At 39.7% G+C, this 13254-nt stretch overlaps 1 protein-coding gene across 1 annotated transcript in view; it reads right to left on the bottom strand.

The window, feature by feature from the left end:
• Nucleotides 1-4627: 4627 nt before the first annotated feature.
• Nucleotides 4628-13254, bottom strand: part of PIGK (phosphatidylinositol glycan anchor biosynthesis class K) — a 67006-nt gene continuing 58379 nt past the window's right edge. Inside the window, exon 11 of the mRNA XM_064719551.1 lies at nt 4628-5817. Within this exon, the coding sequence (XP_064575621.1) occupies nt 5701-5817 (117 nt within the window). The 3' untranslated portion in view covers nt 4628-5700. The remainder of the gene's footprint in view (nt 5818-13254) is intronic.

Here is a 13254-nt window from a genome sequence, read left to right as displayed (position 1 = left end):
AAAAAATACAAATATACATTTGTATAAAATGTAATACAATATACAATGCAAAAAATACAATATACAAATATACTGATGACCCCAGAAATCCTATTTGCTATTCCATGTGCATTATAAATAGCAACGGAGGTAAGGGGACCCTGAAATCATCACAATTTGAGCCACAATATTTTCAACTACAAACTTAACCTGAACAGGAAAATCAGTACAGAAAAAGTAACTTAAAGAAAATCAAACATAATCTAATATTTAGTGAGGCTCTTTGTTAGTAAATGTCAAAGCATTTGGCAAAGGAAATAAGTACCATTACATTGGAGCTGGATATCAAGGACAGAGTCTCAGTTTAAAATAGTCACTACATGCAGAGCCAGTGGGCCTAGTCAGACATTTAATATAAGAGCATTATTCCAGTAAGTCAGACCAAGAAAGGAAATGTTTGCTATTCCAGATTAGTCAGTTTTGTCACAGGGACTGGGATGACACACCATGAATCTCCTGAATAAACCACAGCCTGGTGGCCTGGTCTCTGCTGAGCTGTCACCAAAGCCATGTCAACAGCAGTGTGAAAAATGCTGTTACACTGTCCAAACAGTTTGCATCTTATGTGGCTTCTTTTGTTCAAGGGATTGTTGTAAACAACATCACCAAAATAATGTAGGTAAGTACAATTTGCATATCTATCAAGCCTGTTGGCCAAAGCAGCCAAACTGGCTCAGTACTGGCCAAGGCTTTGGTGTTATTCTCACATAGACCTGAAAAGAAAGAAAGGCAAAAAAGTTAAATCTATAATCTGCATGGGGAAGAAAATATGGCACAATCAAACATTAATAGATATACATCATTGAATGGAAACCTTAAATATTATCAATTTAATCACTAAATCAGGCAGAAATCCTCATTAGGGGAGAAAAAGTAACTCAGTCTTAAAGAACTTGCAAGTGAAATGAGTTCTAAGAAATGCTGATTTCAGACTATGTTATGCAGCCTATGCAAGTTTTCATTACAAAACACAGATACTTTAAAGATACGTTTCCTGAAAGCATTTTATTTTTAAAAGTTCACAGAAAGAGGGAAAGCAGAAATAAATTAAAGTCATATAATCTTCTATGAGAAACTTTCTCCATTATTTAAATTTGCCTTTCACCACTTAAGAAATGCAAAAAACTATTACACTCTTTATGGTATAGAAGTGCTGGTGTGATGGTTAAAAAGAATTTTTGTGGCACCTGTGATTCATTTGTGGAATACTGAACAGAAACTTCTGCAGAACAACTATTGGTACTGAACCCAAACTTTCCTCTCTGTCAGCTGCAGCATGAATTTGATCTTCACATGGTTGAGAAGACACTTTCATTATATACAATGCTTTTTTCTGCAGTTCATAACTTTATGGATAAATTAGTCTCTTGGGTGAAATATTTTATGCTTGTCTCAATCCAAAGGTTAATTAGTCTGGAAGCATGATAAAATTCTACCAGGTCACACAGAGCTCTGTAACAGAAACAGAGCTGAAGATCTGCACATGAGGACACTGATCTTTCTTGCCCCAACCCTCGTCCCACACTGCACCATGTACAAAGGTTGTCTTCTCTCCAGATACCACAGACTCTCTGAAATGCACCATTCTCACTTTGTGGACTGCCTTCCACTTCATCAAGTTTTTATCAAGTCCAAATAATCCTGACCACATAAAAGCTTTTGACTTCACAATGCAAAGATGGATGAAATCTTCACTATTTACCAGAAACTAGCAGCATCCCACTTCCTCAGCTACACTGAAAGGATAATTTGGGAAGCTTTCAGATCTTTTTATTCCTTCCTTCTCAGAATCCATCAGAGAAGAGAAAGCAGGGGTTCTGTAACATGAAAAAACCCCTTGGTGACATGCTGACAGGATTGCCAGAGCTGCAGACTTCTGCCCTGCCTCTGCTGGTCCTTCCAGTCCCTCTCACAGGAGTACAGGGAAAGACCTCCCTGGCCTTATCACTCTCCACCCAGGATAAATTCACAGCTGAACCTGGCCTTGGCCCCTCTGCAAATCACTGATTTAGTGCAACTCAGCCCTGCTCCAGCAGGCAATGATGCCCCTCTGAGAGCAGACTGGACCACAAGTTCCATTTACTTCCGTGGATGTGGTAGCTGAGAATAAAAATCCCTGACTCTGAAACGAGACTGAAATGGGCTCAGTGTGCAGGCACTCAGCAGGAGAATTAGACCCAGACTGCATTTGCTTTTCTGTAATCAATAACAGATACCAGCTTTCAGGAGGAAAAACCAACTGAAAGAAAAAATCCCTGCACTCTCTAGAAGAGACACAGCATCACTAATGATGTTTGTAAGGATACCTGTGAACAGGCTCTGGTATTGGCTTATGCCAAGAGAACAGCATTTCATCAGAACAGTCATTAAACATGAAAATGCTCTGCTGGAATAGACCAAGAAACACTGATTGTCTTCCCACCTGTCCCGGTTTCTTTCTCCACTCATTTTTTGTAGGAACCTCACTTTTCAGTCTGTAACAGAAGCACGGCTTGGTCACACATTGTGTCAGCCTTTGGGCCTGGTCACAGGCACTCCAGGGGACAGGAGAGCACCTGGCTGTGAGTACAACCGCACTGGGGAGATACTTTTTCTTCATTCAATAATAAAGATGCATTTTAAGATGTGATCCTGAAAGAGAGCTGAAAAACTGAAATGACCAACATCTATTTTTATCATCCATGAGTGTTCTAAACAATATCTTAAAAGCCCATTGCAGGACCTGCCAGTGCAGTTCCACAGCACAGGGTGCAGACATGAATACACTGAGTTTTGCAGGCATGGGCACACTTAGTTCACAGACCTATCCATGCAGAGTCACGCAATGCTGGAATTCAACTCTGCTCAAAAGGTTCCCATGCAAAGAAGCATCAGGAAGCTGCCACCTGGCTTGTCTCCTGGATTCCATCAGAAAGATCATCTGTGCACCCTGGAGGAAGCATCCATACTGCAAAGCACACTTGGCCTGCACAACACACGGTTTGTGACTGAGGGTGCCATGGCTGACTCCCAGAGGCCATTCCAAACTGAGCTTGAAGGCCTCCCAGGGAAAATGAAAAGGTTACTAACTTTAAATAAAAAAAAATAAATATACAACACACATCTACAGACAATTCTGTGACATTCCTGTACTTGCTTTCAGATTGTAACTGTTCAAGGAACAAAAGCTATCACAGCATAGAAAAGACTATCTCATAGGTGTAGCATAGGCAACTTGATGGTGTCTCAGAATGATCCATTTCAACTCCTCACTTCTGTGCATACAAAAATGTTAAAAATGCCTGAAGCAGAGTTTGCTGCATTCCAGTCAAACTGTTGTTCACTTCAGTTTAATCACCTTCACATGCATACTTACTGAGTGCCTCTATTCATAAATTGCATTTTAATAACCCACCTAATTGCCTCCTTTTCCCTAAGCAGATAAGCTTTTAAAAAGACAGAATCTTTGGTATCTACTGCTACTGGCAAAATTCAGCTGAGTTCTGTAGATGTTTCTACCACTTCCTGCAAAAGGTGGCTGAAAGAGGGAAAGAGAAAAATTGAATAAGGCCTGAGGAGTGCAAATAAGTGTTACTGCAAATGAAGCAAGGCACAAAACTCTATCAACTTGACTTTGTACACATTTAAAGTGTGGCAAAACTTGCCTATAAAATAAATATTTGATTAAAATATTTACTACAATTGAAAAAGAGTTGGATTAGGAAAGGAAAGCTAAGCAAATCCTCTAAAGAATTCTGCAGGATTCATTTCTATACTTTTCTACATGGTCTGTGCACAGCAGATTTTACTTGATTCTTGTATTAGAAATTGCTCGGGGGAAAAAAACCCAGTTTTTTGATTTTATGAAAAATCACCATTATATCAGATTTTGGATATGAAGTCATTGCTTTTGAAGGACATTATCCAAAGAAACAACCCCCAAACCCAACACACTGTGAAGAGACCCAGACATCCAGCCCCAGGAATGCTGCTCAGACCCATCCCACAGAGTGTTTCTCTTTCCCTTTAAGTGGCATCGTTTAGCAGGGAGGATCTGTGCACCAGTTATATAAAAGCTTCTGATCAGCACACTGAGAAGACAAGTCCAGTATTATCTACCCCACTTTAGGAATGCTTTAGGTCTAATCCCTACTCCTGGGCCTTAAGCCCCTGCTACTGAAAACAATCCCAGCTCTTCACCAAGAAGTGCCAGGAAGAGGCGGAGTAGGCAAATGTTTAACTTCCCATAATGGATCATTTTGTACCTTCAACATCTCCAAGCCTAAAAATCTTTGGAGATAAAAAAACAAGGCTTTAGTTCTTGAGCTGCACCACACTGCTGTTTTCTCTGCTCTCTGCAAGCCTCAGTGGCTTCTCCTCCCCCTGCCAGGCTCACACAGCTCTGACAGTTCACCTCCTCTCACCTGAGGCTGGGATGCCACAATCAAGCTGGAAGAGAAAAAAAAAGGACAAAATGCACTCAGATTTGTATGTGCTGTGCAATAGGAAATGCTCAGAACCATATTCTAAGAAAAAGATACCAACTCTGATACTGTGATTATAGATAATTCCTAATAACTTTAGAGATATGTGTGTAGTACTTACACCATGACTGTGTCAGGTAAGCTTTATTTTGGTTAAGGAGAGAAAAAGTTCCAAAAGCACGGGGCAAAAGCTTCTCCTCACTGACTGATGTGTTTCTACACATGCACAGATTTGCTCTTCTCTTCATAAATATCACTATTATACAGACAAAACTCTTCTAGCACACATTCATCAGTAAATGTCCAGGAAGAACACATCAATATGTCAAACCAGAATTTACAAAACACAGGCAACAAAGCACATTTTCTAAGGGCTCAGAAACTACAGAATACAATGGTACAATTTATAATGTTCTTCATCCTGATGCCAGAGCTGATTTTCTTTAGTGCAGAATCCAGTGCACTGACAATTCTGAAAGCATCCAAGTCCATATTATATGCAATGAAAATACATCATCTGTGAAGGGTTTCTAATTGACATGAAGTCTTTTCATGATTTTTTGGCCTTCTTTTTAAGTAGATTCAGCAAAGTCATAATTTTTGTTTTACTTTCACCAACTCACAGAATTCTAGACTCAGAACTGTCTAAGGTGAAAAGTCTGATCTAATGGTTTTATTTAACAAAAACTAATAATAAAAAGGAAATCAATATATTCCACAGTATTTTCATTTTTGTGAAGAAAGCTTTCAATATGCCATGCTAAAGTTTTTACTGACAGATTGACATCTTAAATAACGTTCTCCACCATGTCCAGTTCTTTAGTAAGAGGTGACTTCTTCTAAGATTTACTTCAAAGTATGGCGGAAAGAATTTGCCCATTTACAATCCAGAAGCAACCACAGAAAACATTACTGGGTTTAGTTCCTGCCCTTTTTTAAGTTTAACCAAAAAGAAAAAATGCTCAGAAATGCATTAAAATATGTTTAAATCAAGACAAAATGAAATAACAGTAACACTTTAAAACCATTTTTTAGAATGTTTCCAGGAAAAGGGGCAGAAGAGATGGCTTCAAAAGAACCTTTAGAAGCAAGATGTCAACACAGTGTTTCAACACAACCATAATCCACATGAAGGGAACACAGGAGATACCCAGGAACCCAAAGTAGCAGCCAGTGCAAGTATCTTTTTTGCTCCAGTTCAGAAGACATGTTTCATGTGCTTGATTCCATATGTTTTGAAGAAAACCATGATGATCAATGCCCAGAGTCCTAAAATAAATCCTCCAGGTGGATGCCAGTCCTTTTGTTTTGGTTTCTGGAAAAAAAAAAAAAAAAGAGAAAACAAAAAGAAAAACAAAATTTGTAATTAGTTCTCACAATAAGAAGTGCACTGTGTTTATCAACTGCAAAAATATAATCCTTGCAGTAGAACAATACCAATAAGCTGCATTTCTTCCTGAAGTAGAAGCATCTTTGTGATGGATGGGGAGGCTAATGGGAGGCAAGCTGCCACTCAAGCAGGGAGGGTAAGTACCACAAAAAGGCCACTGGAACTGTGCCTGAGACACCACTTTGCCTGCGTGTATTGGTATCGTGGGACGTGTTCCAACTCATTTGTTTTGACAGATTTTCTTGTATTTGGTCTCAGGTGAATACAAGAGAAGAATTCTTTAAGTATGACAAACAGTTCCTACAAGTGAAAATGTGAAAGAGAAAAGAGAGTGTTGTTTTTCCACTACATGTTTTCTACAGCTGCTTTTATACTCAGAATTATGTGAATAAACAGGTATCTGACCACATAACAAGTGAAGGCTCATCATTTCAGCAATATCATAAAACTAAATAGGATTGTTTTCAAAGTCAATCACATTTCCCAGGGGCCTCATTGAGTCTAACTGCCTTTCCCTAATGTAGAAATATATTCTGCAATTCAAACTTTTGTCCCCCTTCAACAAATTTATCATCTTCAGTAAAAAGCCATACACTGCAATTGAAGGCCTTTTCTGTCTTACATGTAGCAGCTAGACAAGGTAAAACTTGCCTGTCTTCTTCCTTCCCTTACTAAACCAAAATTCAGATACTCACAGTCAGAGAATAGAGAAATGGATTGTAGAAGGTAAGTGCTGCCATGTACCCCAAGATCTGTCTCTGGGGCTAAAAATAAGGTGACTACATGAATGCAAAATTTTAGTTAAGACTATCGTGACAAAAATACCAGAATTATAGTATTTAGAAGTGTAACAGTCCCTCAGGCCTGTGCCTGCTCTTGCCCTCAGCAGGTATGTTTTACAGGTCTCCCAGGCAGACAGGGATGATTTACTATTACGATAATAAATACTGAAGCGCTTGCTGAGATTTTTATTCCTGCCTTGCTGGAAGATTTGCACCATTTTGTCCTTGTGCAGAACGGGACGCAAGGGGCACAGACCATTTTGGGTTTGTTGCATTTAAGTCAAATTTAAAATTCTCTTTCTGCCAAGTGAATAACTGTTACAAACTATTTTGCTGTTTTAATTTCAGCATCAATCCACACAGAGAAGCTTGCTGTTCTCTGCTAAATGTACCAGGGAGGCTGGTGAACTTTAATGAAAGAAGGAACAGTTTGCAGTGTCTGTTCTTTCAAAACAGCTTTCCTAACAACACAAAAACAATGTTTGTTGACTGCTCAGCTCCCCTTTATAAACCACACATTCTTAGCTTTAGGATTTTTCTGTAAGTGCTGCAATTTCTGCTGTGCCTGCAATTAAAAAGTAGAACAAATAGTCACATCACCTGAGACACCCAAAGAACTTGGCAGTCTGAAATATTAATGATTTTACTCTGATACAGGAATCACAAAACCAGCATTATAATTTACATCTAGCACAACAAAGCCAAAGATGTGAGCAGAGCAGGTGTCTCTGTATGCAGAGCACTGAGCTCCCCGAGCAGCTGCAGCGTGTGCTGTTGGTGATCTGCCACCTTGCTGACATTCACAACTGCACATCTCCACACAAACATCTCTGAAAATCAGCTCTGCCTGCTCAAAAGGCTGCCAGCACACCTCGCTTCTGAGAGTAACAGCACATGACACTTCTCCACACAAAGGGACTTTCTTGTTTAAATCTTCCTAATTAACCTGTAACTTCATATGCATATTGCAGTGCCTGTTCCATCAATCTCTTTGTACTATCAATCTTTCCCTTCTTGGATCTCAGACAAGTATCTTACCACAAAGTGGCACCTGACCCTTCAAGACAAATGACTTCAATTTGCAGCCAGTGACACTAAAAGCCTCTCTTTCCTATTTTGTATAGAACACGTAATTTAATTTCTTTAAAGAATTTATATGAATAAATATTTATAAGGTGATCTATGAGTATGGTTTTACATTTTGTCATGTCTTGTACTGAAGTCTCCATGGAATTGTGCAAGGGAAGAGAGGCCAGTGCAGCAGTGGCTCTGCACTGGGAAATCAAGGACATATATATAGTCACTTTAAAGTCAGGGGATGCAATGTTAAAATGTAAAGGATTAAAATCATGAAGGCATGACGAAAATTATATGAGGCTGTACAAGAGCTACATACTCAGTAATCTTAAAAATAAATTATCCTAATAAGAAAGATTTACAGACCCAGAAACTGAAATATACACATAAATATTATACCACAATAAAAGGGCAAAAATATTCAACTGTGTTGAATATCTGTAAGTCAATATCTCTAAATGGTTAATTGAGCACAAAATCATACTGAAATAGGCCAGTATTTTCCATGAGGACATCAAAACCTTATGAATATCTAAAATGGGATTACACAGATTCACATTTAAATCCACAAAGTATACCTACAAGAGCTGAAATACCTAATTTCGATTAAATTAACTTGCTCATAGATTCCCAAGAGAGTTCACCACTAAATTAAAATATAATTAGTTGTCAAACTAACAAGTTCATCTTTCTAAAATCCTAACAAATACAACACGGAAAGCATCAATAACAAAACTCTGGCTAGGTGGGCACGTCAGCTCAGCAGCAAGGAGTGCTGGAGTTCCTTTACAGAAAGCTGCTCTTGGCACCTGTGCATGGCCCCATCTGCATGGGCATGGAGCCACTGCCCCATGCCCTGTGCCAGCCAGCTGTGCTTGTCACATGGGGTATGGGGTATGGGTTATGGGGTATGGGTTATGGGATATGGGGTATGGGTTATAGGGTGGGATGAATGCCCTCCCAGAAACACAAGAGTGCCTCACCCATACTGCTGCAGAAGCTGCTGTGACTGTTCTGTGTAGGCAAAAGGGGAAGAGTCACAGAGGTTTCTCTAATGGGAAAGACTATTAGAGTAAGAAAGAATTCATTTTAACAGCAAATGAAAATCCTTTTTAGATCCACATACTGGAAAAAGGTTTAGAAAAGCCAGAATTTCTTTCTATGCTTATACCAGTTCTGTGGCCACAAGCCTAGATAAACTATCTCTTTATATCAATTTTAGGATTGATCAGATAGCATTAATGTAAGTAAATTTTTTCACAGATTCTGAAAAAAAAGTCAGTAGTTCTCCTATGACTATTGCCTAGTTCAGAGTCTTATTTCAGCAGATTTCTGTGAGCTCCAGGCAATTTTTACATGTCAGGCATTTTCTCACTTGCAAGAAAATGCTAAGTGGACCAAAACCATGTTAAATGTCATAGTAGTTTGATCTGCAATTTATTATCTATCACTATTATGTTTCAAATTGATGTGAGAATGTGTACTACAGACTGGTTGCACCACCTACAGATGACACAAAACTTGTTCATATTTGGGACTGCTCTGGAGGAGCAGAGGCAACTTTTTGCTCAAGTTATTCTGAATTTCACTGTAGCACTGACCAGAGGTGCTGACCAGCACTGACCACCAGAGGTGGAACTGCCTCTGTAAGTGACATATTTAGGTATTGTGATTCACACAGCACAATGCCATTCCAAACACCCTCGTTATTCCCACAATAACAGCAGTAATGCATAGGTGAAATTCAGTTCAGAATGGTACAGTCTGTCATGAACAAATACATTTAGCAGCTTAAGGACTAGTCATTATGGAATTGCTGGAGATTCCAAATTAAAAAGACAGGTAGCTAAGCAACAGCAAGCTTCCTCCTGTGAACAGTTTTTTGCTGTACACTCTCTAGTTCTGGTAGACTCATTATCCTCTGGAATTTAAAAACAGTTAACAGAGAGTTGCTCCAAGAACTGTAATTAAGAAGAGGATAAAACAGTGTATTTTCAAACTGGATGGGTCTATAGGGACCTGAATGGAAAGGATCCAAGACTTTCAATGAAGGTGTTTCATAAAACATGCAATACATGTTACTCCAATTAAAATGAGCTTTATGAAAAAAATAATTTTTAAAAGCTGAAGTGTTAATTAGAGGAAGAATGGTTTAATTTAAAAATGTTACATCACAACAGAAATAAGATTTAAAACATCACATATTAATATTTCACGTGGACAACGCTGTCTAAAACTTATCTACAAGGATAAATTCAAGTGTTTTCCACACTGGAAGACTGTCAGACTATAACATCCAACATCTTCCAACAGAACTCTGTCTTAATGTTCTCAATAAGCCCAAAAATATTGGTGCAGTAAACTTTGGGTTAAACTCACAATCCACATCTGAACAGTTGCAGCACAGAAAGCCGAGCAAACAGACAGGAATTAGGTAATTACCAAATGAAACAGGGATACACAAATTCTACAATCTCCTCCAGTACCTTTTTCCAAAGAGAGCTTTAAGAAAGGGTGCAAATGCTTAGAAATGAATGTGCACATGATCCTTGTTGCAGGGGATGTTCTCCCCAACCTGAGGCAGATGGTGTGTGTTTGTAGCAGGAGTGCAAAACACCCTGTGCAACTGCACAAAGGAACACATCAGAAGCACTAGGTGCCAGCGAGTCCATTAAAGTGGCAGATATTGGATTTCAAATTAAACCCTGCTTAATTCTCACTGCACTTTCAGCACTGAGTGCCCTAGACCAAGTTTTGGCCTATTTATTGCAGCACATGTGGTATAAAACATCCCAGGGCTCTGGGGCTGCCTGGCAGACAGCAGCAGCTACAGCCAGGAGAGAGGTTGTGCACATCCTCTGAGGGCTGCTCCACCTCCCCTAGCCCTGCAGGGAAGTGAAACACACTTGTCTGTGCAGTGCTTGCACTCACTGGGGTGAATTTCCAGATTTTCTTTTTGGTCATTCTCCATTTAAATGAATGTTCCTTTTTCTTCCAGTGCATACCAAAGGTTTTCTTTCTTGTTCCTCAAGCTACAGAATTTTATGTGAGGCTTGGTTGTAAAGACCAGTATAGAAACCTGAAAAAAAGATCCATGTCTCAAAACAGGTCTTTGAAATTCAAGGTGAACTTCAAATCCAAAACTGGAACAATCCACTGGCTTCTCACCTCAGAAAACTGATCTCAAACAGAAGGAAATTCCTTGGAAAAGCTAAATTCTGCTATACACTGCACTGTGCCAAGAGCACACTATGTATTTCCTAGAGGCACTCCAACGGTTCAAGTTTACTTGCAATTTGGAACTTCAAACTGGGTAATCCTTTATTGTAATTCTTATGATAAAGCACACAACAAAGTTTCTTTCCAGGATGAATTTATATGTATCACAAGCAAATCACAACATAAAGTATGTCCTCAAAGCTTTCAGAGGAAGTCTGCACTTCTAATTTGTTGGGTACAGTTTGAATTTTGGGGTCCTCACAGGGGATGGGGGAAATCAAATAACTCCAGCCACCAAGTAATAGTTTAATCCTCTCTGTGCCCACAGCAGGATTAAAGTCATAAGAGAACTCCAGCATCAACGGTGCCTGTTCATCTGCAAAACAATTTAAAGTACTTTTGTCTAATCTCTCGGTTTGTATTTATTAACCATACTGCCATGATTACTGATATCTCCTATATTAATAAAATAATGAAGGAACTTCATTCATCAACAACAAAAACTCACAAAGGGTACGGGAAGAAACAGCAGCTAAACTAAATTAACATCAATACCAACAACTGCATTTTAACATTTACTTTGTATAATCATTGTAATAGGAACAATACTGTTATGATAGCTTTACTTTTTCATTTCCTTCTAAACTTCATAATCTAGAAGGGCTTTTTTAAAATGAGCCTCTACTTACTACTGCCTACTTTCAGATTTATCTCAACATTTCACAGCACTGTAAAGTGCTTTTAGTGGTTTAACAATTATTCCCTAATCTTCCAACCTGTGATACATTACATAATATACAACATCTAATCAAAGGCAGCCTTGCCAGCACCTGGGAGCCAGGGCTGTTGAATTCCCAGACAAGTCAGTGCTCAGCTGAGTGATGCCCACCCAGCAAACACAACAGGGATTGTGGGGGACACACCAGGGGAACTCCAAACGCAGGTGTGTGGTTTGCTATACCCAGAAAGAACACACAGAGACAATTCCTGAAAGAACACACAGAGACCATTCCAGAAAGAACACACGGAGACCATTCCTACCTGTCCTCAACAGCCTGGCATGGGGCTGAGCTCTCACCTGCTCTGCTGACACTGAGCTACATACTGGAATTCACAGATGCTTTAGAGAGGAGATGAGAGAAGTCAGATTAGCTTGTATTTAGGGAAAAAAAAAGGTGCAACTGCCTCTATTTAAGGTATGCTAAGCAGGTTGTTCTTTATATTTTAATCAAATTCATACCCACATATGAAGCCATGATCATGATTTTCCACAAAAGGCCACCTAAGTCAACAGCAAATATATGAGTTACATTTGCAAACACAAAGGTTCATGCCAACTGAAGCATGCAAAAATACCAGATGAGCTGCTTAATTAAGTAGACTTGGTGTTCAAAACTCACTTACCGCTACTTAGAAAAGCATGTTCCTTTTTTAATACATTTATATTTAATTAATTTAAACAAGAGAAGGATTATAAGCAAAAACAAGACTAAAGGCAAGAATTCAGTGCTCAATGTCACGCCACAAATGGAAAGATAAACTCCTTGAGGTCCTTATAATGCAGGGAGTCAGAACATGACAAAAACACACACTGGTGAGGCAGACCTCAGCAGAGAGAAACCTCCAAAAATCATCAGATATAAAAGCAAGTCCCTGTCACTGAAACTCTGGGTTAAGCAGACAGAGACAGCAAAGAACAAAGGAGGCAAAGGCTGCTAGACGGACAAGAATATTTTGTATTCACAGAAATACCATGGTGTAAATAGGGCCAATCTATTCTCAGAGTGCAGCAGAATGGATTGCAAGCAAGCTCACCCCTGATGAGCTGCACTGTAACAGCCTTGCCCTCCACAGGTCCCAGCTATGTCCAACAAGGATGGGTGTTACAGAGAGTGGGTTGGCTGCTAGGAGGAAGAGTCTGCTGGCTGTGCTGTGAGGAGGAAGGGTCAGGCAGTTGTGCAAGGGACAGGAAGGAGTCGGGTGGTCTGTGCCAAGACACAAGTGAAGTGTCCCATCTCTAACCAAGGTCTGCAGCCACATCAGAGCACTGTTCTTCCAAGAGCATGCACTGCTCACCATCCCCTGGGAAAAGATTATCTCAGTCTTCTTCTGGACAGGTCTGGTTCACACAAATTCAGCATTGCACTGCCAGTGGCAGAGCCAGCCTCTCAGCTCTGCAGAGCCAAGGCCCCACATGGGGGCACATGCACTCATGGGCTCCCACCTGCTTCATCTGGGATCATTATTCTGAGTAGCAGCCTCATCCAGCCCAGCCTTTCTGAGG

Source organism: Zonotrichia leucophrys, chromosome 8, assembly GCF_028769735.1.
Source record: "Zonotrichia leucophrys gambelii isolate GWCS_2022_RI chromosome 8, RI_Zleu_2.0, whole genome shotgun sequence".
Lineage (NCBI taxonomy): Eukaryota > Metazoa > Chordata > Aves > Passeriformes > Passerellidae > Zonotrichia > Zonotrichia leucophrys.
The sequence above is the reverse complement of the archived record's forward strand: the minus strand, read 5'-3'. Positions and strand labels throughout refer to the sequence as shown.